The sequence below is a fragment of the Melozone crissalis genome, unplaced genomic scaffold, assembly GCF_028551555.1.
Source record: "Melozone crissalis strain CALT ecotype California unplaced genomic scaffold, PUWL_Pcris_2 ptg000045l_1, whole genome shotgun sequence".
NCBI lineage: Eukaryota > Metazoa > Chordata > Aves > Passeriformes > Passerellidae > Melozone > Melozone crissalis.
The window spans coordinates 2,987,951-3,014,589 of record NW_026535823.1 but is presented as its reverse complement, the minus strand read 5'-3'; the positions used below and the strand labels follow the sequence as shown (position 1 = coordinate 3,014,589).

The following is a 26,639-nucleotide window of genomic DNA, read 5'->3' as shown; positions in this document are numbered from 1 at the left end:
TGGTGTAAATATGTAAATATGTAAATATGTACTTGCTGATGGTGTAAATAGCTTCAGATTCCATGTGCCTGAAATGACTGCCAGGATGGAAGATGTTGCCTGGGAGTTTTAAGAACTTCCTAGCACTTTGTGGAGGAAGCTTTTCTTTGCTCATGTTGGGGTATTTTTCCTGTCACTGGCTGACAGTGAATGGTCAGGGGCAGCTCAGCTGCTTTTCCATTCCCTCCTGAATGGGCATAAGGTGTCAGTCCCATCCTAGAGCATTTCATTGCCTCTCCTGCGTGTTGTGCATCAGCTTTGCCACATCCCACGGTGATGTGTGAGCAGGGAGCACTGCTGGCCGTGCTGCAGAGCTGTGTGATGTTTAAATGGAGAAGCCTCTCTTCTGAACAGCCTGACCCAGAGAGCATGGCTGGAAACTGTGCTGGTGCTAAACCTCCTGAGGATTTTTCTTCTCTCAAGCAGGTAGAAGTGCCTGAAAAGACAAAGAGTCTTGGAACCAAACATGCAGGCGACAGTGTTTCTGACACTGTCCCTTATGTAAGTTGAAAATGCACTTTTTGGCCTTCCTCCTGTCAGTTTGGTGTCAGCTGTGGGCTGCATTCTGTGGGGTGCATCTGTCTGTCTGTATAGCTGCACATGCAACACAACTTCCATGGGTAAAATCAGCTGCAGTGAAGATGGCACTGAGTTCTCCTCCTGGCCTTAGTTTGGAGCTTCTTGTCTTTCAGCCTTTTGCAGGTGAAATGCTCTATTTGACCTTTTGTTCAAACAGCTAGCCCAAAGTTTGCCACTGAGCACATAAAGGATGCTCAAGGCTGTTCCATTTGATCAGACAGAAGTATTACTTTAAGCTGATTGGGCAGAAATCAAGCTGGTCCTGGGGTAGAAATCCCAAAGCTCAAGTTGCTGTGCTGGGAACGTGGGGTGTGTAACATTTCTCTTGTGTCTTTCTTAGCTAGTTCATTTGGGTAAGATGAATTCATCTCTATGAGGAGGCATGTCCCTGGCTTTGAGCTGTGAGAGTGCCTGTTCCAAACAGCAGATCTGACCACTTTTCCTACCTCCAGCTCCCTTGTGAGGCAGAGCTGGGAACAGGTAGCCCCAGACAGCCACTCCTGGTTCCCCCCTTTGGCAGTGAGCAGGATGTCTGGAAGAGGCAGGCTCAATGTGCCCCAGCCAGAGCTAAGCTCCCAAGGTGAGACAGAGGGTTTGTTCTTGCTAACTCTGTTCCCTGTGTTTGGGCAGGAGTCTAACCAGCAAGCTGAGGTCCAGGAGGCTGAGCTGCCCACTCCAGATGTGTTTGTGGAGAAGCTCCCACCCAGTGGGAAGATCACAAAGACAGAGTCCCTCATCATCCCATCCACCAGGTACAGGGCACAGGGCTGTGCCTGCTGCAGGCTGCTCAGGGAGCCATGGACAGTGTGCTAGGACTTGGTCAGGGTGGCCTCAAGGCAGTAAGCTGCAAGGACACCCTCCCTGTGTTTGGGCACTTGAGCAATGGGTCTGGAGCACTTGGTAAATGATTGCCCAGAGGTATTTTGTGCTGCTGTGGGTGTGTGACTGCAGTTTGCCTGGCTGGATCTTATGATGCTGGTGTAGCAGTAGCAGAGAGAAGGGGTGTGGGTGTTAGCACGGGCTGTGGAAGTCATCCTGGCACTCCTGGGAATGCGCTGAGCTGTGAGCTGTGCTGTCAGAAACAGAACCAGCCGGGCTCAAGCTAGCTCAGATCTCCGTGCAGAATTCCCTCCCCAGTGCTTGTGCTGGCATCACTGGGGCTGCCAGACGGGCGGCGGGGCTCTGGGGGCTGTGTCTCGCTCAGAAGCGTGCCTGCCCTGGCAGCGTGAGTCTCCCAGCAGGTCTGAGGGGAAGCAGACGGGCCGGCGGGGCAGGAGCACGTCGCTGAAGGAGAGGCAGCCGGTGCGGCCGCAGAACGAGAGAGCCAACAGCCTGGACAACGAGCGCTCCCCGGACACCCGGCACCACCTGCAGGTCAGCTGGCTCTGCTGCCCTCCAGCCACTCCCTGCTCCTCCTCCCTCTCCTTGTCCTTCTGGTTCGGGCTCTGTCCCTGCTGGGGAGGGACTGGGCCCCGCAGCTTCAGGAAGGAGGGAATTTGTCTTGGCTAAAATGTTCTCTTCCATCCAGTCCGCTGGGGTTTGCCAGCTTGGAGCTTTGTCAGCCAGCCATAAACTCAAAGCGCTGGAGCAGATTGTTAGAATGAGAAATGAATAGGGGTGTGTTGAGGAATTACTCCTTTGAAATAAGGCAGATTGCTAGGGACTGTCTTGTGCACAGCATATGTGCTGTGCTTTTGTTAGCCGTGGGACTCACTTATTTCCCTCCTTGAAGGAGATTGTTCCTGGCTTTTATGAAGCTTAAATTCCTGGGCTGCTGTTAGTTGGTATAAAGTGATGTAAGTAAAAGTGCATGGCAGAAGGAGTAGTGGCCAACAAATCCATGGTGGCTAACACTGGGGAAGCTGCAGCGTGTCCAGTGTGCCTTTGCTGAGGGGTGACTGGCCAGCATGCACATCAATTGCAAGAGCTGGAGCTGCTGCCTTGATGGCTAAAGCTGACACCTCTTACTGTTCCTTCTCTGTGTCTTTATTTCCAGATCCCCAGGAAAACAGTGTATGATCAGCTGAATCACATCCTGGTTTCTGATGACCAGCTGCCAGAAAACATTATCCTTGTCAATACGTCTGACTGGCAAGGCCAGGTAAGGGCAGGAGGCATCACCTGGAGCACAGTTCTCCTGCACTGTTCTTCCTCAGGAATGGACAGGCCTTGAGTTCTGCACTGACCAAGCAGGGTCTGCTGCCTGCAGAGTGCTCAGTGCCCACAGGCTGGATTTCATCTGGCCAGGAGATGCTGGGATCTTATAAAGCTTTGCCACCTGAGCCTTTCCACAGAGGTGTTTTCTTCCCCAAATAATGCCATTCCTTGTGGTTAGCAGCGCTGGGAGTGTGGCTAAACCCTTGCACTCAAAAGCCCCCTAAACTGTGGTAGGCTGAGACAAAGGAAGGTCTGACCTTGTGGTGGTTTAGGCTGAGATTTCTGAGCACAGGTGGTGAACAGGAGAAAATATTTTGGGTCAGCTCTGTAGCCATGTACATATGCCTGTGACTGCTGACTGCAGGAATCACCCCATCCTTGCTGAGTGACGGTTGTTTTAAGGAGAACTCTGAGGAATACTTCCTTTTGCTGACAACAAATTTGGGAATTTTTACAAATTTGGAGCAAGTTTTGCTCCTTTTGGAGCCTTAATCTGAGAAAGCAATGAAATATGTATGGAAGAGGACCAATGTACACGTGCTGGGTGGTGGCCCTTGCCTGGGGAACTTGTGCCAGGCTTGTGGAGTTACATTGTCTGCTTTGGCTTTCTGGTTCTGGAAGAACTAGGGTGTCAATGTGTGAGAGAGCAAAAATACCATCTGAGCTGCTGGTTCCACTGTCTCTGTTCTTGGAAGATACAGAAATGCCTTCTAGAGATGGACAGAAGATATTGTACATCACCTTCCAGGGGTTCTGGCAGCTTGTGCCTGCAGTATCAGAGGGCATGAGGGTTATGGACTGGGGTGTATGGATTAGTCATGCAGAAATTGAAAGTGTGAGATAATTAATAACTGCCATAATTATGTCCATGTGTACCTGAGGTGTGTGGTGCCCCCATCAGCTGCATGGAGGGGAAACAGCCCCTCACAAGGAGCATGGCTGTGGTAGCACCCTTCCCTTTCTTCAGTGTTTAAGGGTGGGCAGAGCATTGCATTTCTTTAAAATGGAAATCAGAGAGCTGCAGCTGCACTGCCAGAAGCAGGCAGGTAAGCAGTGTCTGCTCTTTCCCAGGGCTGTCTGCTCAGTGAATGCTCTGCTGGTCCTGCCCTCCGTGGCTGTAAAAACTGTGCTGCATCTCTGGGACATGGTGTTGTGTCTGTCAAGAAGATGCTTCCATTTTTCTAGGAGAACTTTCCTTTGGCTGCTGTGCAGGGAGGAGGCATTTGTGAAATAGCCACATCACCTTCAGACACAGGGAGAGTGCCCAGGAGTGGGTGTGAGAATACCCAGGAGGTTGAGGGGGGCACATTTTCTTCTTGTGACAAACTGTACTGAAAAAAAGGACTAAAAATGTTCTGTTCTCTCCTCAGTACCTTTCAGATGTCTTGCAAAAGCACACCTTGCCAGTGGTCTGCACATGTTCCTCTGCTGATATTCAGGCAGCTTTCAGCACAATTGTCTCCAGGATACAGAGATAGTAAGTTCTCACCTAAAAGCCTCTCAGCTCCTGTGCCCCAGGACTCAGCGAGTTCATTTCTCAACTACTGCATGAAACCTTTCCAGTCTGCTCTCCTGAAGTCAGAATTGCATTCTGTGGCTCTTCAGCACTCACCACCTCTGCTGTTCTACCTCGTGTGGGGCATGCAAGTCCCCAGCAGCAGTGATTATCAGAGACTGTGCCTTGGGGGTGCAGAGCATGCAAAACAAATAAAGGGGTTTTAAATAGTTCTTGGTCTCCCTTCCAATTCCCAGAATAATTCCTCAGTTCCTGAAGGCACTCCCTGCTTACCTGCTGGAGAATGTGGGTACCTGAGTGTGTTCTCTGACCCAGCAGTTAGTAGGTACATCCTGACCTAGATAGTTGAGCCCAGGCCTTTAGAATATCAAAATGTGCAAAAGAAGGAGCAGGGAGACCAATTAAAGAATTACTGAAGAATGTTGTATCTTATTAATAATGTTTGAAGCTGCTGAGAATCATTGCAATATTGCCTTGTGTATTGAACAAACTCTCTTCTGCTATAATTGTTATTAACCAGTTTTTTTGGTTTGTCGTTTTTTTGCTGCTTGCTCTGAAATATGTGGTTGAAGGCACAATTACAACTATGTTTCCTCTTTTTCTGTCTAGCTGTAACTGCAATTCACAGCCTCCAAACCCAATTAAAATTGCAGTGGCAGGAGCCCAGAATTACCTCAGTGCTGTGTTGAGGCTCTTTGTAGAGCAGCTGTCTCACAAAACCCCCGACTGGCTCGGCTACATGAAATTTCTGATCATCCCTCTAGGTAAATAAGGAATGGTGTTTCCTCACAGGGAGGGGAATGGGTGAAATCTGCTGTGTTCCCTCAGGAGAAGCCTTTCTGGAGCTTTGGCTATGGGTTAAATGAGGCAAATTATTACATGATTGTGTGGTGCTGGTGTTGCTGCTCTTGAGGGAGTGAATTCCATCTCTAAGTTCCTGATCCAAAGTCTGCTTTTGTTTGAAGCAAGGGGTTAAGTACTTCCCCCCCATACAGGGAGACTCTTCTGCACAGAATTGTTCCGGTAACCCTTTTCCCTGGCTGAAATGTTAAATTCAGTGGGCACCACGTTTCCCAAAACAATAACTGTTCTGGCCTCCCTGGGCTTGACTCAGAAAATATTAAGAAGAGGGGTTGAAAATTTTTAAAAGGCTCTGAAACTGCTGAGAATTTGAATTATTCAAATTACATGCATCTCTTGACCTTTACTTTTCATGCTGGTCTGCTCAGGTTTTTCCCTCACTTTACCTCTGCCCTTTCAGCAGCTCATCAAGCCTGCCTGGGTGCAACATTCCCCAGCTTGGATTGCTTATGATGGGGAGGTAGAATGCACTGATAGCAGCACCAGGGTGCTGGTGCAGTCAGGAATGTGGTGGTGGCAAGGCCTGGGAAGCAGGGGAGTCACTGGTGCAGTGGGCAGGGACATCTGGGCACTGCTGGTGTGCTCCAGGGCTTGGCTTGTGTGGACAGAGCATTTAAGTGATGCAAGAACACTTGAAAAGCACTTTTTGCCAGGGTTTTCCAGTTTTCTGGGTTTGGGGGCAGCTGATGGAAGTTCCTATAGGAATCAGAAGCTGCTGCCCAGCACTGTAAACAGTGGAGTTAGGCTGTCCATTCAGTGGTGGCATTTGCAAAAGTTAAATAAAAAAGGCAGAGGAAAAGAAAGAACTGAATCCTTCTGTAAAAAAAGGCATTTAGTTTCCAAAGTGGTTGGCAGGAAGAGAAGAGAGAGCCCTTCAGGGAGGAAAAACAAAAAAATATTAATTTCTGCAAGGTTAAATGTGCTTTGAATGGGAATCTGTGTCTGAGACGTTGCTGCTCACTTGCTGACTGTCTCCTGGCCTCAGAAGAAGAGTTTTCTGTCCTGCAGTTTTTAATGATCTGAAAATACTCTCTTTGAAAGTGAAACACAAGATTTAACTAGTGTTTGGGTTTAGGTTGGTTTTTTAATCTTAAAACTTTGTTTTGTAATCAAAAAAGAAAAAAAATGAACCAGACACTTTGATAATGAAATGCTTTAGAACTGTGGATTCTTTTTAGATTCTACTTTAAATATAGCAACTTCTCTAACAGGATCTTTTCCACAGAAGTCTGCAGTATTTCCTGATTGGATCAAGTGCTTATTTCTGGCCAGCTCTCTGGCAGTTCATTAAAGTGATTGAGGAGCCACCTCTCATTTCTGACAATTGAAAAAGCACCCAAGACAGAATGGTGACCATGCCATAAATGTCTTAAAGGAAAAGCCTCTCTGCTGCTTGCAATACCTTTGAAATGGGGTTGGTGGTGAACTAGGGTTTCTCCATGGATGGTTTTACCTTCTGAGTCCACAGCTACACACTGCAGTGACAGAAAAGTCAGCCCTCAGTGGTTTATTAGCAATCAGAAATGCTCAGTGTCTGCAAACATTCAGTCCTGCTCCATGCCACTGGTTGCATGGCTGTAAGACTCCTCTGCTGTCTAAAACACTGTATCATAGCTGAAAAGGGGAAAATCAAATGTTGAGGGGTTATTTTGGCTGTTTGGGGTATTTTAACATTTTGTATAGCTCCCATGGGTAGGACTTCTTGGGAGCCTTGCTTTGATTACTTGTTTCCATGTGCAGAGTGTGGGAAAGCTTCTCCAGCCCAGGGTGCAGAGCTGTGCTGTGTGCCCTGCTCAAAACTCCCCTGCAGGGGAAATGTGGGGTCCCAGCCTCTCCTGACCCTGAGGCAGCTCAGAGGCACCTCCTGCTTTCACCTCTCCTTGAAGGCTGGAAATCAGCTTGGAGGCTTGGAGCCCTGAGACAGTGGGTTTATTGTTTGGGGTTTTTTTTCCACCAGAGCTTTCCTGGGCCATGGTGAGGGCAGTTCAGCAACTGGGGTCATCTTGAAGGGATTTCTCAGGTTTCCAGTTAACTCAGCTGTGTGGAAGTGTGGCTTGATGGGCAAATTTGGTGTGCAGGAAGGATGAAAAGAATGTGATTCAGAGGAGTTCTGAGGCTGCTTCATGGCTGAGTGTAAATGTTTCAGGGCTGGTGCTGAGCCTGATTGCCAGGTTGGCTGGGCAGGGTGATCCTGGCACACCTTTTCTCCTGTGTTCAGAGACTGTGGAGGTAGTGGCTAGGGGGTGTTGTCTCTTTTGGGGACACAGATGGCCTTAAAGGAAGGTGGCTTAACATAATGAACCCTCCCAGGGCAGAGGTTGTCACTTGAACACCTTCCCTGTCCTGCTCAGTGTCAGTGTGCACTCAGATCTCCATGCAGGGCTGGAAGCTGGACACACAAAGCTTCTGCAGGAGACCTTTCCATGCTCATGGAGGAGCTGGGCCACGAGGCTCAGCCAGAGTGAGCAGGGACCTGCTGCACGTGCCAGTGTTCACTGGGTCCTGTAATGCTGGGGCTCTGCTTTCTGCCTCAGATTGCAGCCCATTTATTGAGCTTTTAGCCCTTCTCCACAGATTAAACAAGCCTCCCTGGGTTGTTTTCCTGCCTGGGGGCAATTGCCTCTTCTCAGTGTTGCAGAACAGCTGTGGGGTACAAATGGAGCTTGGAGGAAGGGGTCTGGCCCCTCCTGGCTGTGGTGCAGCCTGTGGGCAGGAAGGGCTGTTTGGGAGAGCTGCTTGCAAAACTGAGAGACATGGAGAGCTGTAGAGCCTTTGTGTCTTCCAAATCATTCATTTCCTCAGCAGTTTCCTAGTCCTGATTCCTTTGGCCTTTTAAAATTTAATTTGTTAGGGGGAAGGTTCAAGTGAAAGATAGCAGTGTGTTGAAGCAGTCTGCACTGGGAAGTCTATTTGCATGCTCTTGTAGAGATAAGCTGGACTAAATGACTTGGTTATAATTGAAGAAGTTTATTTCTGAGGTGTCTAGTGTGGTTTTGATTTTGGAGTTTAATTCCTTGCAGAACAAACCCATGCTTGTGTCCAGTGCTGGAGAACACAGCTGTGATGTTTTCCTTTCTTTCTTAGGCTCCCATCCAGTGGCCAAGTATCTGGGGTCTGTAGATTATAGATACAACAACTTCTTCCAAGATCTGGCCTGGAGAGATCTGTTCAACAAACTTGAAGCACAGACCACTGGTAAGACTCTGTGTCTGTCTGGCCTGTGTGGGATGAAAAGCTCGAGTGAGTAATTTTAGCAGAGGTCAAGTAAATACAAGAGGAAGCAGACAAGTGGTTTTGTTCCTCTTTTCTCCTCACTCCACCACATTCCCATTTCAGGTGCTGACCTTTCTAAGTCTTGCCCATGGTGGTTTGCAATCAGTTATTGGCTCCCAGAGGCATTAACTAGCTGCCTGTGAGTCATGCTGTTCTTACCTAGCTCTCAGCTTTGTTCTTTGATGTGGAGGTCTTGCTCCTAAGTTCAGTACATTGCTTTCCTTCAAGAACTGTGCAGCCTAAAACCTTTGGAAAACTGGAAGCTCTGGGAAGATTAACTTCTGTTAGTTGTGTGTGAGAAAGATCCTGCCAGCAGACTTGAAAACATTCTCATTAAAGAAGAATTTTGTTCTTCACCAGTGTGGTAACAAGTGGGAGCTGCCCTAGGTCAGACCAACAAGTTCCTGTTCTGATCTGAGTTTGTTCTAGGCCAGATTAAAACCTTACTTCAGTCAAAGTACTAATTTGTTTAAAATATGAATGCTTACAGTTTCTCCCTCCTTTTCTTCAAGAGTGGAAAGGAACAGGAGAAAGGAGGATTTTCCACATTCAGGGCTACATGAAGGCTTGAGATTTGATGCTGTTGTGGCAGCATTGCCCACACAGAAATTCCATTAGAAGGAAAAAGCTCTGAAGTTTGTGTAGCACCACGAGTGTTGCAGTGTGGTTCTCCCTGTTGGAATTGCAGAGTTCCTGAGACTCCCAGGAAGTTCCTGGAAGTCCTCTAGCCATGAGAGGAGGAGGGAGACCTCTTCAGGGGTAATTGTTCAGAGCTGTTTCCAGCAGATGAGGACATGGCTGGACAAGGCCTGGGGCAGCCTGTTCTGAAGGTGAAGTCAGCCCTGTTTGGAGCAGGAGGCTGGACTAAAAATCTCCTAGTATGCTGTCCAAGCTACACTTTCCCTTAATCCCGAATTCAGGGAAGAACTGGTGTATGGAACTGGTTTCCTTTAATTACTTGGTGCACTTGAAAATGCAGAAAAATGTCAATACAGACTTGATTTTTGTGTCTGAATTAGGAATACTTCATTACCTGTAGAAACCCAGAAAGAGCCATATCTGTTCCTTAGTTGATTGTATGCTATAAGGAAAAGTCCACTTCATTTTTGTATAGTGCAGACTTTGTACATTCTGCATTTTTGTCTGTGTGGTGGCAGCTGCACAGGAACTCCATAATGGCACAAGAAGATTTGGCAGAGAACCATAACTCTTACCAGTTCACTGTTCAAATACAAAGGGTCTGGGTTAAAATGCCCATTTTAAAGTAGGAAGTGCCTGTTGAAGATCACTTGTGTTCCTGGGATCTCACAGTTGAGGCTCTTTGGTTGAAACCAAAGAAATATGGAAGGCATTCAGGAAATGTCTTTGTGTCAACTTGAATGAACCAGTCTCACAAAATCACAGGATCTTTGTGCTCTTCCTACCCTTGTGTGCCCCTCAGTCTTTTTGGCCAACTGAGCAGGGCCAGGAGTTCATCAGAAACTCAGGTAACTCAGTGCTGGTATAAGAGCAGCTCACCTGGGAGACATGGCCAGGCACTTTCTCCAGCAGACACCTGCAGCCAAGGCATGAAATATCTAAAGCTGACTCTGGGCAGGGACAAAGAAAAGCTTTTAACGAATCTAAAAGACCCCAGATTTGGTCAGAAATGCTGAGTACACATTCAGCTTTACTGTGCTCTGGGGTATGCAGAGCTTCTTGTGCTAGGTGTAGAGCTGGTGGGCACCACCAGCAGGTGGAGAACAGGGCTGGCAGTTGTCTGAGGGAGAACAGGGCTGGCAGGTCTGAGGGAGGCCAGGGCTGGCAGGTCTGAGGGAGAACAGGGCTGGCAGGTCTGAGGGAGAACAGGGCTGGCAGGTCTGAGGGAGGCCAGGGCTGGCAGGTCTGAGGGAGAACAGGGCTGGCAGTGGTCTGAGGGAGCAGAGGGCTGGCAGGTCTGAGGGAGGCCAGGGCTGGCAGGTCTGAGGGAGAACAGGGCTGGCAGGTCTGAGGGAGCAGAGGGCTGGCAGGTCTGAGGGAGAACAGGGCAGGCAGGTCTGAGGGAGAACAGGGCTGGCAGTGGTCTGAGGGAGGCCAGGGCTGGCTGGTCTGAGGGAGGCCAGGGCAGGCATGGTCTGAGGGAGAACAGGGCAGGCATGGTCTGAGGGAGGCCAGGGTTGGCATGGTCTGAGCAGTCACTGAATGCTTTTCCTGTGTTCTCTGCAGTTTCAGATGCGCCCGACGTCGTGTCCCGGATAACTCAGTACATAGCAGGGGCAAACTGTGCTCACCAGCTGCCCATTGCTGAAGCCATGCTGACCTACAAACAGAAGAGGTATGGCCCCCTCATCCTGCTGGATCCCAGCACCAGCTGCTGCTTGAGAGTAAAGTGCTTTTCTTATGTTGTGCCAGCAGTCTGAAAACCCAACAGCAAAGGCCTTGGGAGGCTGCACCCAGCAGTGTGTCCCACTCAGGGAATCTACAGCAGCAGGGTTGCTTTAAGTGCAGAGATTCTGTTTTTTCAAGATGTAAGAGGTTTGGGGAAGTGCAGGATGGGGATGGACAGGTTTTATGTGCTTAGGTTCCAGAGATGTCTTACCACAGTGACCTTAGGTGTGTCAGACTGGACCTTGGCATTCTCCCACAGAATATCTTCTGTGAGAGCTGACCTTTTTTACATTGGCATTTAGGGATCTAAGCCCCTTTCTTTTTGGAGTGTAAATAGCAGAGCTTCTTGCAGGAGAGACAAAATCCTTGTTGATTGGCAGTTGCAAGCTATCAGGACTCCTGCTGGGCAGGGCTGACATTCACCAGATTTCATTTCAGCTTCTCTTAAGGGATAAGCAGGCTGTAGGAGGGAGCATTGGAGACTTAAGATTCAGGAGTAGGTAGGGCCTCCTGAGGCCATGGTCCAGGAAGAAGAGTAAGTGTCGCTGAAGGGTAGAGAAGCACTGTTATCAAGGGACACAGGAGAATGATAGATTTGAACTCAGCTGATGTGAGTTTCCTCAGTTAGGGACTAGCAACTCCCTATGAGACGTGGATGTTGTTAATTTTTAATTGCTTCTGTTTGATTTTTCATTTTTGGTCCATTAACATCCCTTATTAGTGTCTCCTTTGCCTAAGAATTGGGAGACATTGAAAGTGTGCTTAGCATCACTTTCCCCCCTTCTTTTGGGAAATTCTCATAGTATATTGCTTTTGCATTCCTGTGGAATTCCTGTCTGCTCTCACATTACTGTGCACAAATGATTCAGTGAAATTTCACCCATTCTACATGTTTTTCCTGTATTTCCAGACTGACTAGTCAAGTAAAAGACACTAGTCTAGTCTCTTCATGTATTTGTGGGCTTCTGTTAAAGTTAACATGATAATAAGGAGGAAATTTAAAGAGCTACAGAGCACTTGAAGCTCTTGCCTTCAGTTCTGCATCTAGTTTTTGGTATGAAGACTTACTTTGGTTACCAGCAGGGAGCTCAGACACCCCAGTGCAGTGGGAATCCCTTCTGAGGCTGCTTGGTTCTTCCTCTGCACCCTTCAGGTGCTGGGTTCTGCACTGCTTTCCACTGCCCCCTCCATCCTGTTACAGCTTCATTTGTGCCATTAAAACACATTTAAAGATTTTGAGATTCTAATGTGTCCAGAAGGTCAATTCAGCACTTTGTTGGAAAACAGCTGAAATGTATTTGAGCTGTATCCCTCCCAGCAGTGTGCAGGACTGCTTTACCAGGCTGGTCTGATCCATTTAGGTTCATAGATTTCATTTAGGAGGTTCTTGGGAAGAGAGATTGCTGAAACTCACAGTCAGATTCTGGCATAACCTGCAATCTCTCAGTATTTCTGTGTGTCTGCCTTAAAATAACTTCTGCTTTCAGGTCAGTGCCCTGTGAGTACAGGAGAGTGAGTCAGAGGCTCTCACTGGAGCATGGGCAGTGTCTCCTGTGTGCTTTCCTTTAGGAATGGGGGTCCCTGTCACTGGCAGCAATTTAGGAAGGGTATTGTTAAAAACAGCACAGAAATTGTGTCTCCATTAGCACTATCTAAACAAATGTATCACTTTGTTGTAAGTATAATAACACATTTATCTTTTTCTTTGGTTGCTTGCTGAAAAGGAAAAAGAGCTTTCATTTTGATTTTACCATAAGGTATCAGTTCCTTTTAGGTTCCCTCTCCCAGCTCCTCTCTCTTTTCCCAGTGAACTGGTGATTTGTGCCTTGTTTAACAGCTCCTGCAGGTCTGGGATGCACAGTTTGTGCTTTGGGTTGAATTCTGCTCACTGCTTTGAAACCATGGCATCTGCTGGCAGAATGCAGCATTGGAAGCGACTGCTGTGCCTTTGGACCACACATTTGGGCTCCCAGGATGTAGACTGAGTGGGAATGAAGGAGTTGGTCAGAGAGTAGCTTAGAGCAGTACAACATGGAGAATGTGGAGGTTTTTCCTTGCCTTTTCCCTTAGCCATCAGAAGACAGCATAGCTCCAGAAGGATCAGGATTGAGAAAAGGCTTTTCAGTTCCCATCTGTTGGAGCTGGAGCGCTGTAGGTGGCACTCAGTGGCTCAGGGTGGGGATCAGCTGTGCAGTGTCCGAGTGCACACCAGCAAATCTCCTCCCTGTAATCAAAAATTTGAGGACTAGTCTCTTACTGGCAGAGCACCCCAAACATATGGGACTTCTCTGAGCTTAAGAAAGAGAAGACAGATGTGTGCTGGCAGTGGAGCTGTGCTCTCTGAGCTGCCTCCAAACCCCCCATGCTCTGCAGGGTCCCCTGCTTTGAATAATATGATTATTGGGCATTTTTTAGTTTGTACTCAGCACACAAAGTTACTGCAACTCCCTCCCCCTTGAGGCCAGAGGTGAATGGCTTCTCCAAGGCCAGCTTTCAAGGCAGTGGTCCAGGTAGAAACAAGCAGCACTACCTACAAATTCATTGCAAAAGAATTCTCCCAGAATCCTGGCATTTGCTCTGTTAAACAAGTCCTAGTGGTGCAAGGAAAGCCCAGCCAGTCTCTAGGATGTAGCTGTATGTGATGAGCTGCTTCACAACTCTCTTGCCAGCTGTCCCTGTTCTGACCCCGCTCTCTCCCCGTGCCCTTGTTCTGTTTGTCATGGCAAAGGTTGGCGCATGAACTGCCTGTGATGGACTGCAATGGTGCCAAAGCTTTGTCCTGGTCTTCTGCAGCACCTGCTGACCTTACCTGAAAGCACAGGGGCTGGCTGGGAGGAGGGGGGCTCACAAAGGAAATGAAGTGCCATTGCAGCTCCTCTGAGTTACACTGGGTGACTGACTGTGTCTGTGAGCCCTGGGAGAAGCCCTGGTTGCTGAATTCTGAAGGAGCAGTGCAATCCAGGCAGCACCTGGGGAGCTGAGACCCTGGGGATGGGGTGGGCCTCTCACCACGAGGGGCACGTCACTGATGTGTCTCTGCATTGCTTTCTTGAAAGAAACCCTGTGGTGTCTGAGGCCTGAGAGTCAGCTCTCACAATTCCCAGTGCAGCTGGATTGCTGGGCTGGTGTCACCCACTGTAATTCAGTGCCCAGCACAGCTCATGCCCTGTGGCTTCTGGATAGCCCTTGCATGAATCTGGGGAGCAGCCTGGCTGTTGGAAATGGAAGCATTGCTCACTTGTCAGGGCAAGGGCTGGATCACTGCCTGCCTGGTTATGTGTTTACCAAAAGCTTTTGGGAGCACTTCCCAGCTCTTGCTCCCAGTTCCCTTGGATTGGAGGGCTCCTGGGCAGTAGGGAGCACAGATTACACTGATCCTGCCTGCTGTGTGTCTCAGAGGCCCTGCAGGGCAGTGGCTGAGCAGTCCAGGTCATTGCTCTGAGTGCTTCTCCTCAAACACACTCTGCAGCAGCTTCTGGACCTGAATCTGGCTGGCCAAGAGGGGCCTGGTTCCTCCTCTGGCTCAGCAGAGCTCATCTTACCTGCTGGTTACTGCAGGAAACTCCTTGGGCAGCTGCTGGAAATGCAACAGGAGTGCAGCAGAGGAGAGTCAAGGCTCAAGAAATGATGGATGTCCTGTTGGTTATGTCCAGCCCACCACAGGAAAGTGAAGATGCTGGAAAGGAGATTTTTTGGAAGGCTGAGAGGAGACTCCTGTGATGTGTGATGAGGACCTGGTGTTGCTTTGTCCCTTGTTTGGTTTGGCCCTGGTGGAAGCAGGACAGTGTTAGCCAGCGGACAGCTGGAGTTGCCCAGGGGGCAGGACAGATTTCATGTCATAGGGGAGTGAAGAGCTGCTGGTGGTGCCTGGCCTGAAATGGCCCAGAGGCCTGACAGTCCTTCAGTGACAGAAGTCCTCTCTTTTCTGTTGCCTCCTTCAGGACTTGACTGGAATAAAAGTGGTGCCTGAGACCCTCCTGGTCACATCACTTACTGCTAAAAATCACAAACTTGGGCCACGTCTGGCATGAAATTACAGCTATGGTACCAGGGCCTTCAGAAGCCTTGTGGGTAAAAAAAAAAAAAAAAAAAAGCCTTGGACATGTGGAGTTAACCCTCTGCAGCCTGGGACTCTGTGCAGCTGAGGTAATGAGGGGAAGCTGCCTTTCCAGAGCTGGGAGATATTTCAGTTGCAGGGTTGTGATAGGAGGAAGAATTGAAGTAGCTGTTACCGAGGTGAAAGGATTCTGAATTCATGTTTTGGGATCTTGAGATCCTGAAGAACAAAAATTGGGAAGAGTATGAAGGAAGAAATTAAGAGCAAGCATGGTCATCTCATCTTTTCTCTCATCCACAAGAAGAACAGCTGCTTTGATAAGCTGCATTTCCAGAGACTCATGTGCAAGAGAAGAGTTCCCAGGAGGATGTGTGACAGGACTAGGCTGGCTGAGCTGAAATCCAGCTGGATTGCTTCAGGAGCAGCCTGTGCATCACTGTGGGCCCTGATAAATGGTGGCTGAAGCAAATGATTATTTCAGAGTTGGCCCTGAGCTCTCTGCAGTGGGAATCAGAGCTCTCAGGGGAACAAGAACGAGTTTTCTGCTGGAACTGGACATGGCTGGTTTGTTCAGAGCTCAGAGCAAAGCCATCCAGTGGCTGAGAGATGACTGGGTGGCTGTGGTGCTTCCCTCTTGGTGAGTGGGGCTCACTTTCTGCCAGCCTCCAAACCCAGGGAGCTGAAGGAAAGAGAAGAGAGCTGAGCCTCTGTTCCGTGCCTCTCCCAACAGCTCTGTGGTTTTCTCCTTTCCCTTTGTAAACTTGGAACTGGAAACGTCCTGTGTGTAGGAGATGTGTTTGCTGGGCCCTGCAGAGGTGTTTGCAAAGATGGGACCTTCCTGCCTTCCAGCACGGAATCAGGGACTCGGTCACTTTGTCCTGTGCTTGAGGAGAGCAGCGAGGGTGCAGTGCCTGAGGGTGTGAGGTGTGAAGGGAGCAATGGCCCTGGCTTTTTCTTAAAGATGGATCAGCAGAGCTGAGCCAAAGCAAGAGGCTATTTGCAAAGTCGTGCTCTGCTTTAGACCAGAGGGAATTCTGGCTGAGTCATGTTCACTGCAGTTTTATGGCATCCTTTCCTTGGGGCTTAGAGGAAAGTGTCCAACCTGTGCTGATCACACAGGTTAACAACCTTTGTGCATTTGGTGCATTTCTCATCTGTGCTGGAAACAGCACAGAAAGACCTGCAGTATTTATGCTACTCCCAGCTAAACTCTGGATGAAAGCAATGCTGGATGGATTTTTCTGAGCACTGGGGGATGCACAAGAAGAGAAACATGAGAAGTCTGTGTTTGTGTGCTTCCTACCTGTTTCCTGTGCTCAGTCACTGAGAAATGTGTGTCTTGCCTGTGCAGTCACTTCCCTCTGCTGAGCTGTAGCTCCTCCAAACATGTGGATGTGCTCCTGTGGCCTTCTGCTCACCCTGTGGGTCCATCTCTGACCTCTGTTGCCACTGAAGGGAGCAATGGCTCTGCAGGCCCTTCTTGCCTGCCTTCCTCCTCTTGTCTTTGCCCCCTAATTCCTGCTGGGTTTGACTGTGGCCTCATTGCCTTTCTCCGTCCTCAGCTTCCTGGCGGGGCCCAGAGCAGAGTGGCTCTCCAGATGTGTGTGGTGTTGTCTCCGGCTGTTTCTGGGGCTGGTGTGCCCTTGGCTGGGCTGGGCCTGGCTGTGGCTGCGTGTCCGGTGCTGGGGCTGTGCCTGTGGAAGCTGCCGACAGCAGGGCGGCCATGAGGGCGCGGCCATGAGGGCGCGGCCATGAGGGCGCGGCCATGAGGGCGCGGCCATGAGGGCGCGGCCATGAGGGCGCGGCTGTGCTGGTGCTGCGGCAGTAATGGCAGGTCCCGGCTTGTAACGCGGCAGGGCCACGACTCGGGGGCGTGGCGGCCGTGGCACACGGCTCCAAGGGGAAATGTGCCGGCCGTGGCACCCGGCTCCAAGGGGAAATGTGCCGGCCGTGGCACCCTGCTCCAAGGGGATGTGCCGGCTGTAGCACATGGCTCCATGGGAGATGTGCCCCACAGGAGATGTGCCGGCCTTGGCACACGGCTCCAAGGGAGGATGTGCCGGCCGTGGCACCCGGCTCCATGGGAGATGTGTCCCATAGGAGATGTGCCGGCCGTGGCACCCGGCTCCAAGGGAGATGTGCCGGCCGTGGCTCACGACTCCAAGGGAGATGTGCCGGCCGTGGCACACGGGTCCAAGGAGGCATGTGCCGGCTGTGGCACCCGGCTCCAAGGGAGATGTGCCGGCTGTGGCACCCGGCTCCAAGGGAGATGTGCCGGCCGTGGCACCCTGCTCCGTGGGAGATGTGCCGGCCGTGGCACCCGGTTCCAAGGAGGCATGTGCCGGCTGTGGCACCCGGCTCCAAGGGAGATGTGCCGGCTGTGGCACCCGGTTCCAAGGAGGCATGTGCCGGCTGTGGCACCCGGCTCCAAGGGGGTACACGGTGAGGCCGTGCGGGCACAGCGCCCCAGGCTCCAGTCAGTAACACCCAGCGCTGTGTGTTGTGGTGGCACAGATCCGTTTCCTCGCAGTTGGAGGCCGTGTGTCTGTGGTGACTGCCATGCCGTCCAAGCATGTTTCTCTGTGGAGCGTGAGGGAGTGAGGAAGAGCCTTTCTGCCGTAGGCTGTGCTGCCCCGTAGGCCGTGCTCCCCCTAGGCTGTGCTCCTGCCGCCCCTGCAGGCTCCCGATGCTGGCAGGGGCCTCGAGAGGAGGCTGGACTGGCGCTTGCATCCTGTCCGTCCCTGCTGCATGCTGGAATGCCACCTATGCAGTGAGTATGGCGCGGGGTGGAGGCGAGCTGCTAACAACTCTCTTCTCTTTGCCTTTAGCCCCGATGAAGAATCTTCGCAGAAGTTCATTCCCTTTGTCGGGGTGAGTGTTGTCGTGGTGATGCTGCCTCAAGCAAGCTGGGATATGTTCTCAGGTGTTAACCTAAACTTACCAGGTTTCTGGAGTGGGGCAGAAGCCATTGGGTGCTCTAAGGCAAATGATCAGCGTGAAAATCTGTCTCATGGTTGGATGCAGCTGCCTGATATTTAAGCAAACCTCTAAGACACTTCAGCAAACTACAGGGTGTATTTTACGTCTCAGACAGGAATGTGCTGTGTCCCTGGAAACCTGATCATAGGGATGCTGTGCCTAGCATTGCCCTGGTTGATGGCTTTGGCCAAATTTGCTGTTTCACTGTGATTTCTCTGCATGCTTGTTACTGATGGTCTCCCATCCTCTTAGCATCCCATCTGTTCCTGAGAAGTTAAGAGTACATCCTGGCAGGAAGGCAATTTATACCCCTGTTATTTATTTGGGATAGTCCCTCATTTTTCCCCCTGTCCTTAACTGTTCCCATCTGTGGTGCAGAGTGTCTGGACAGGGCCATGTTTGTTCTTCTGCATTTTGTGCACTGTGTGCTCTTTGCCTTTTCTAGCTCCCCTCCCCTTATTTGATCATGCTCTTCAATGCATTAAGTTTTAGGTGTAAAGTCATTGACCTGCAGCCAGAAGAAATCCCTTGGCTCCTCTTCAGCTCTGGGATCTCCTCTTCCCAGTTCCTGCTGCTGCCTTACCCGCTGGCCTTGCTGTGCCTGCTTGATGTGACCCTGACACGTCCCCTCTGTGTCCCCTCTGTGTCCCTCAGTGCATCAGAGCTCCTCTGAAATCCTTAGGCATTTAAAGAGCTTAGTCTCTGTTGCCCTCAGGCTGACCCTGCTTTCACTCTGTGTCTCCTCATAGTGAGAGTGTCTCTCTGCAGTATTCCTGAGATGACAATCTGCTTTTGTTTGTTGATGAGGAGAGGCCTTCTGCAAAGGCAGAGAGACACATCTCCCCAATTTGTGCCCTGCTGATGAGCTTTGCTGGCAACTTCTATCTCCCATGAACTGCAATTTCTACTGACGGACTGCTCTTACAAAACAGCTGTTTCACCTTTCCCACTAACATGGAAAGCCTAGAGGACTTGGAACATCCCAGACTGTTGTTGGGCTCTGCAAGCCTTTTTTTCAGGACTGATTTAGTCCTGTATTTTGTGCAAGCAAATGGGGCTCAGAGTGCTTATCCAGTTTCTCTGAAATGATTGTTGTCCTGACATTAGCAGTGCTTTTCCAGTCTGGATTTGGTTATGTGAAAGTGGTGGAATTGCTTTGGTGTGTACATAGCATTGCCAGCCCCCCAAAAAACTTGCCTTGAAAGCACAGACTGACTTCCTGTGTCACTGGTGGTGAGGGTCAAACCAGTGCTGCTTGCTCCTGATTCTGAAGCATTCCTGACCCAGTGAAAGGCCAATTGCAGGTGTCTCACAAAGTCTGAGGCTGGACATGAGCACTCAGGCTCTTCCCTTCAGCTGCAGCCTGCTCAGAGCTGTTGGACAAGGAAGTGAGGGAGCCAGTGACTTCTGGGTTTGCAGCTGATGTTGGCTGCACTTTTGACTTTTGGGGTGTCCTGCAGCTGGACTGTGCAGCCTCTGCCCCAGAAATGGGCAGGGCAGTGCCATGCTGCTCAGCTGGGCTCAGAGTGGTGGGAGTGGAGCCGTGCCAGGGGCCAGGCTCAGGCTGCCTTGGGCTGACAGGCAGTTGCCAGGAGAGTTAACAGGATGTGCCTCTTCCTGGAGGGACAGGGGGCTGGCTGTGCAGCTTTCCTGGATGGAGGCCTGCTGGACCTGCAGTGTTCTCATGCACCTCCTGAGTGGAGGGAAGGGAAAGTGTTTAACCTTGTGTTCCTGCCATGTGTCTGAACTTGAGCATCTTCAGTCAGCCAACAAGGAGGAAAAGGCCAGAAGAGATTTCCTGCCTGGCTTGCAGATCAAGGTGGCTGCAGGCAGTTTTCTGTGTGGCTGGTCCCTCCCCTAACCCTGCTCCGCTTGTTCACGGGCAGTGACAGTTTGTGGAACATCCTCTTGGTGTTTAACACATACAGCACAAATGCCTCCTCTCCCAAGCCAGTGAGCCCTCAGGGAGCCTGTGTACACACTGCTGAATTCATGGGGGCTTTTTCAAGACTGGATCTAAATGAGAATCCACCAGAGAGCCTGACAACTCTCCAGGATCTACTTTTGAGCATATGTCTCCCTGCCCTCCAAACTCTGCAAAGCATTTTGCTTCTAAGAATTAACTTTTTTTTTTTCCTTTTTGTTTTTGGACCCTGTATTAAAGAAATGTGCTCCCGAGAGATGTGGTCCAGACATGGTCATGTCTGAAATTACTGAACTTCTGTTTTCAAACCACACAGCCTGTGTGACATCAGTGCTCATTCTAAAGCAGTTTTTATTGACCTGAGCTCCCTTGGCAGCTCTCTCCCATTTGTCAGCATTTGTGTAGGGTAGACATTAGCCCTGGAGACAAGTTTCTTAAGGACCTTAAAAAGGCTCTCTTCTCTGCAGTGTTAAGAGTGATGATCCCTGTGTACCATAGCAGATTATCACTGCAGAAGGTCTCTGCTTTTATATCACCGAGGGCCACTTTATCTTTCTAGGCATAGTGTGTTCTTGGGAGTTTGTTTGCAGCATGTTCTGTTCCACAAGCTATTGCCAGTGACATTTGTCATTAATCTTGGTGTACCAGCTGGTGACTGGCCACACACGTTTGTGCCCTTATTACAGTGTGATCTGGATCCTTCTGACCTGTCCATGTGGTGGTTTGTCCCTGTCTGCCTCCAGAGGCTTTGCTAGGGGCTTAATCTTCTTTGTTGGACACTTCCCTTGTTTAGAGAATGGATAACTCTGATCAGAAGCTGTTCTTTGCTGCTTCTGTGGTTTCCTCACAAACCCCAGCTATGCTGCAAGTGGAAGTGGCTGCTCCTGAGCAGTGGAAGCAGCGTGTCTGTAATCAGCAGGTGCATCAGAGCAGTGCTGAAGGGATATTTCTGACCCTTCTCCTCCCTGTAGCTGGCATAGCTTGGAGCTGATGGCTGCAGAGCTGGGCAGGTGTGTGACAGCCCTGCAGGGTCTGTGCTGTCCCTTGTGTGGGTCAGGGCAGGGCTGTGAGCTGGCACTGCTTGGCTGGACATTGCCAGGACCTGCCTGGCTCTCAGAGGACTCCTGAACTACTCTGACTGCAGGGACAGTGCCTTGGGGAGTGCAGAGATGAGCTCAGGGCTGGGGTTTGGGTTCCTCAAGTTCAGGGGGCTCTTGTTTGATGGAGCTCTTCTGTTTTGCCCCCTTTTAGGTGGTGAAGGTTGGAATAGTGGAACAATCTTCTGCAACATCAGGTAAGGACCATCCTGTGAGTGCTCTCTGTGTGCTGCAGCATGGGAGCCTGACCTCACAGGCTGGGCAGACTCCTCCATCGCTGATGCCTTGGAGCTGGGAGGTGGAGTTGGATTTTATTAGCTCCCAGTGGTTTGTCTGCAGAAAGAGAGCCCTCTCCCTTGGGAGAGGCCCTTTTTTCTTTGTTGCTTTACATGGAGCTTCAAGCCAGCTGAAATTCCCACACCTGGATTCAGGGAAGCTCTACTCTCAGGCTTGTGCAAACACCATTTTTCTAATATTGTCAGTGGGGTGTCACTGTTACACTTGTTTGAGGTTCCTGCTTCGGCCTGAGGAGGCAGTTCTTAAGAAGTTCATGCCTGTCTCCCTGCAGTGGGCTCAATTCCTGAATGAAATTGATCTCAGTGCCTGGGAACTTCAGCGTGGGCAACATTTTAGGCCCATTTATTTTTTACTGGAGGAGTGCAAAGCTGATATGCAGAAGAACACTGTCTGCTTACACACACAGACATGGAGTGGTGCTGTTTTGTCAACATGAACTTATTTTTTCCCTCCAAATGCACGGGACTGTTGTTTTCCTTGTGTTGGGATTGTTTCTTGTTTTGCTTCACTGTCAAACCCAGATTCTTGTGGCCTGGGTGACACACAGGATTGTGCATGGAGGCAGCCCTTCTGTGGGTCACTCCTTGCTGCCACAGTGCTCCCCCCATCCCAAAGGGCCAGCAGGAAGGGGATGAGAGCTTGGGTGTGGAGGGTGGAGGCAGATGGAAGGGGGAGATCCCTGTGGTTGCCCAGAGGTGCTGGATTCCAGGAGTGGTGCTGCCCTGCAGTGGTTGCAGGGGGAGATTCCCTGTAGGAAGGAGATCAGTGAGCTGGGCTGTGGCAGTGCAGGAGGCTCAGAATCAGCTGGGAGCAAACCCTGGAGAGCAGATGCCAAAGGAGCAGCCCCAGGAGTGTCAGTGTCTGTGCAGGAGGCTCAGAATCAGCTGGGAGCAAATCCTGGAGAGCAGATGCCAAAGGAGCAGCCCCAGGAGTGTCAGTGTCTGTGCAGGAGGCTCAGAATCAGCTGGGAGCAAACCCTGGAGAGCAGATGCCAAAGGAGCAGCCCCAGGAGTGTCAGTGTCTGTGCCTGCCTTGGACCCAGACACACAGAGCCCCTCAGAAGTGTGGAGCCAGTCAGAACTGATGGGCCAGCTGACCTCTGGGTTGAATCTGAGCAAAACCTGTGCAGCAGGAGCGTGGACAAGGAGATTGAGCTTTATGCCAGTGTTGTGTGCTGTGAGACAAACCCAGACAAACAGCTTGGCTTCCTTTTTTTAAGGTGACTCTGATGACGCAGCTCCCTCAAGTTCCGTTGTCCTCTCTTCCACCCCGCCTTCCGTGTCTCCTGCTGTGAAAGAAGCCTCCCCCACGCCCCCTTCCTCACCATCTGTTACAGGCAGCTTCTCCTCCCCAAGGTAAACCATGTTTTGTCTCCTTACAGCTCCATTGGTTGGCTTATCTGGCATACATGTGGCTGAGAAGTCCAGAGGAAAACCAATAGTTCTTCCTTCATCCCTAGCAAAGGAAGTTGTCACCTTTCTCCTTCACATCTTTTGCCTCTGGAGTGACTGTGTCCTTGCTGAGGCTGCCAAGGGGCTGGGGAGGGCAGGGGGGATTTTACACTTAGGGGGAAGGCTGCATGTCTCAAGGGCAGGATTCTCTTGGGAAGATATGTATTCAAAAAAATTACTGACTCTTACTACATGTGGGTGCCAGGCTAATCCCTCATGATTGTTGTGTTTGTAAAGGCCAAGTGAGTGGAAGGTCAGAGTGACTTTTGAAGGAGCTGATGACTTTCTCTATGAGGGTAATGCTGGCAGTTGTAAGGTGGAACTGCAGCTCCTATTCACGTGTGTGCCTGAAAGCACATCTGAACAGCAAGGGGATTGCACCTACAGGTAATACTGAGCCCTGGTTTAGCTGAAAATTTTAGGGGTGAAGGGAGAAAACCCCTAGAAAGCTGCCAGTAAGACTTGGCCTGGCCAGGACTCTTCATTTTGTTGCTGCACAAAACATTGGTGTAGCTGTCTGACACTCTGTGTGCAGCTCTGATACTCAGAGGCACTTCATGAAGTTCCCCTTGATTTTGTTAACTCCCCTGAGCCTCTGAGGGAACATAGCAGCAGTCTTGTGAGAAGGGGAAACTAGAAACATTTGAACTCTGCAGTTGAGGAGAGGAGAGCAAAATGATAAATCACTCAAGGTGTGCAAAGTCGGGGGGGTTTGGGTTTGTAGAGGCTGGCAGAGCACTGGGACAGGTGCCCAGGGAGGTTGTGGAGTCTCTCTCTCTCTCTCTGGGGACATCCCAAAGCCACCTGGATGCATCCCTGCATCACCTGCTCCAGGTGGCCCTGCCTTGGCAGGGGGGTTGGACTGGGTCACCTCTAGGGGTCTCTTCCCCAGCAGTTCTGGGGTTCTCTGAAGCTGTGGCACAAGAGCTGGGGGCACACAGTGACACTGCAAGAGCTCAGTTAAAAGGGAGAGAGGAAGGGACCACATCTGCCCCTGCTGCTTCTGTGGCAGCAGCATCAGCAGGTCAAAGAGGGGTCAGACAGATTCGCAGACAGCAGATCCATTAATGGCTACTAAAGAAAGGTTCAGGGACCTCCCCTCTAGCATCCCCAGTTGTCAGGCTGTGGAAGTGCCAGGGCATGCTCTGAGGCTGGGCTGATGTGCTCTGCCTAAGCACCATCCCCTGCTGTCCCTGCTGGGGACAGAATGGGACCTTTCATCCCACCCCAGGGTGCCCTGCAGTGACCTTTAACCTCTGACCTCTCAGAGTGGCTGAAGAGTTCCCTTTGAACAGGAGGCAATGGAGATGTGACAGTGCCAGTGTAGGTGCCCAGCCCTGGAAGGTGTTGGTGCCCATTCACCTGTGCCAGGGCCCAGTTCCCAGGCCCCTCCTGGTGTGTCCCTGTGCTTGAGTGGCAGGAGAGCCCCTGTGCCCCAGCAGAGCTGCCTGGCAGTGCAGAGGGAGAGAGCTGGGGCTGGCCAGGCTCCAGGGAGCAGAGCTGAATTCTTGTGTGTGAGCTTTGTGTGTGGGTTTTCCAAAGGTGGCAGTGCTTTGGAAACTGGTGCCCCCAAGAGCCTAAGGTATCAAAGCTTACCTTTGATAAGCCATGGATGTGATAAATCTGAACCTGATACCCCAGCTCTATGAATCTGGTACTTTCTCGTTTCATACTGTGTGGCAAAATCATCAAGAAATGAGGAATTGCAGGTTCAACATTGTTCCATCTCCCCTGATCTCTAAGTGACAGCACAGGGGGTGGAGGGTGTAAAACTGAATGATTGAGCCATGTGTTTAACTGGGAAGGGAACATAAAATCTTGCCTGGGCCTGGTGAATATTGGGATGCTTTGTCTTTATGACTGAGTTGAGAAATGTGATGCAAAGGAGATTTCAAAGCATCATCCTTAAAGAACCTCACTTCTGAATATTGCCCTGAGAACCAAAACCCTGCTTTTAGTCATCAAAGACGAACTCTGCTTTGCAGTCTGACTTTTAGCTGAATAAATGGCAAAGAAAAGGAAATGAGAGGACTGTAGGGGTGGGGTGTCCTTGTTTTACCTTGAGTTCCTTATTAGACGGGCAGTGCAGAGGGATGCATATTTCATTCAAGATCACAGATTTATCTTCCTTAACAACTGCCATTTCTCAAACTGAGGACACAGACTGGTAGATAAATTTAGGTTTTTGTCTAGTAGTTGTGTATTATTCAACGCTGGTTGTCACTGTGTAGGAAGAAGTATGGGCTGTCACTTTTAGGTCTGCTGCCCTCAGGGTTATCAGTGAGAGGCAGGGGCAGGAAAGGGCTGGAGCTTCCCAGGCTGCTCATCTTACCTTTGCTGGCTCAGGAAAGGGCTGGCAGCAGGTTTTGGTGATGCACAGCTGCTACCACATGATGCAAGGAGTTGTCAACAAGAGAGCATATCCTGAAATCTGCTGTTGTTTAGCAGACATCACAGAGCTGGCAGAACTTTTTTTTTTCCAGCAGTGGAATTCCCCAGCAAGTGGCAAGGCTTGGGGAGAGGCAGTTGCAAGAAGCAAGTCAGGGAGACTGGGAATTGAGTGCCTGACGTTGAGGGACCTGCCAAGTGCTTGTTCACCCCAGCTGAGAGTTGGTTTTGGCAGTGCTGTGCCTGGACAGAGTCACTCATCAGTGCTCAGGGGGCAGCAGCAAGGTGCTTACAGCCTCTTTTCCCCACTCAAAGATGAAGTAATCTGGGCCACCTCAGGAGCTGCCTTTGCTGCTGTGTCACAGGGGGAAGTTTTTTTGTGCTCCCTTTCCCACTGCTCGCCCTCATGACTGCAGCAGGTCAGCTTGTCTCAGCTCACTGAGGTTCTGTGCAGTGGGACCCAGCCTGCATCTCTCAGGGGTGGCTTCTTGGGCTTCTGTAATTGCTGAGTCTCACTATGAAATGTCACAGCCTGACTGCCCAAAGAGGCAGCAGTTTATCTTCTGACCAGCAATGCAGCCACTCTGACAGAGCCCTGTTGAGAGGCATGCAGGAATTACCACCTCCTCTTGTTTCCCAGCCAGGGCCTCGGTGCTGAGCTGATGGGCCTGCAGGTGGATTACTGGATTGCAGCTCCACCCGTGGACAGGAAGAGAGACCCAGAGAAGAAGGACCCCTCCACCACCAAAAACACACTGAAATGCACTTTCCGGTCCCTGCAGGTCAGCAGGCTCCCCGCCAGCGGCGAGATCGCCACCACGCCAACCATGTCCATGACTGTGGTGACAAAGGAGAAGAACAAGAAAGGTGAGGTGTCCTTCTGTCCCTGTCATATTTCCTGAAAAATCCCCAGAATTTCTTCTCCTGAGAAGCTTCAGAAAAGAATGAAAACAATCATTATCTGATTACTTCTGCTGTGTTTGCTGCTTTGGAATGTGGTCTGGAGATCGTTTACCAACAGGTGCCTGTTTAATTGGTTTCCTGTGGATTGTTTTTACTTAATGACCAATCACCATCACCTGTGTCAGACTCAGAGGAGTCAGTCACGAGTTTTTATTGTTCATTCTTGTTAAGCCTTCTGTCTGTATCCTTCTCTTGCTTTAGAATAGTTTTAGGATAGTATAGCATAATATAATATATGATATATAATATATGATATATAATATAATAGGATATAATATATGATATATGATATATAATATATATGATATATGATATATCATATAATATCAGCCTTCTGAGAACATGGAGTCAGATTCCTCATCTCTCACCTCGTCCTGGGGACCTCACAAACTCAACATCCTTCTGTCCCTGTGCTGCTGCTCCAGGGCTGCCTGACTTGTCAGTGCTGGATTGCAGCACCTCAGTCCTATTTTTACCCCCAAAATCCAAATCAGTTGCTGAGGAGTGGTTGTGTGAAGTGACAGGGTTTGGAAGGGTGGTTGCTCTGCGTGAGCTGAAAAGGGGATGTGTTCACCCTGGTGGCTGAAGTTAAAAGATGGTATAGCCCAAAAGAGCAAAGGTGGGGACAGAGCAAGGACATGCCTGGACAGTTTCCCTGTGTTCCTTGGGAGCCTGCTGGTGCTGTGTTGGG

At 50.2% G+C, this 26,639-nt stretch overlaps 2 protein-coding genes across 10 annotated transcripts in view; one reads left to right on the top strand and one right to left on the bottom strand.

Annotated features, from left to right (window-relative positions):
• SEC22B (SEC22 homolog B, vesicle trafficking protein) overlaps positions 1-26,639 on the bottom strand; it is a 293,305-nt gene that overhangs the window by 52,158 nt on the left and 214,508 nt on the right. The gene's annotated exons all lie outside the window — the stretch shown is intronic.
• The window catches only part of PACS2 (phosphofurin acidic cluster sorting protein 2), a 75,332-nt gene that overhangs the window by 44,305 nt on the left and 4,388 nt on the right, over positions 1-26,639 (top strand). For 2 of the 9 annotated variants that reach the window (XM_054285928.1, XM_054285931.1), the window contains exons 11-23: positions 463-540; positions 1,249-1,370; positions 1,857-1,992; positions 2,615-2,719; positions 4,146-4,252; positions 4,901-5,055; positions 8,237-8,347; positions 10,631-10,739; positions 12,517-12,549; positions 17,678-17,720; positions 21,004-21,046; positions 22,366-22,501; positions 25,626-25,852. In XM_054285928.1, coding sequence (XP_054141903.1) covers positions 463-540; positions 1,249-1,370; positions 1,857-1,992; positions 2,615-2,719; positions 4,146-4,252; positions 4,901-5,055; positions 8,237-8,347; positions 10,631-10,739; positions 12,517-12,549; positions 17,678-17,720; positions 21,004-21,046; positions 22,366-22,501; positions 25,626-25,852 — 1,405 coding nt within the window. The remainder of the gene's footprint in view (positions 1-462; positions 541-1,248; positions 1,371-1,856; positions 1,993-2,614; positions 2,720-4,145; positions 4,253-4,900; positions 5,056-8,236; positions 8,348-10,630; positions 10,740-12,516; positions 12,550-17,677; positions 17,721-21,003; positions 21,047-22,365; positions 22,502-25,625; positions 25,853-26,639) is intronic. The other 7 variants (XM_054285932.1, XM_054285930.1, XM_054285929.1 and 4 more) reach the window with 6 other exon arrangements.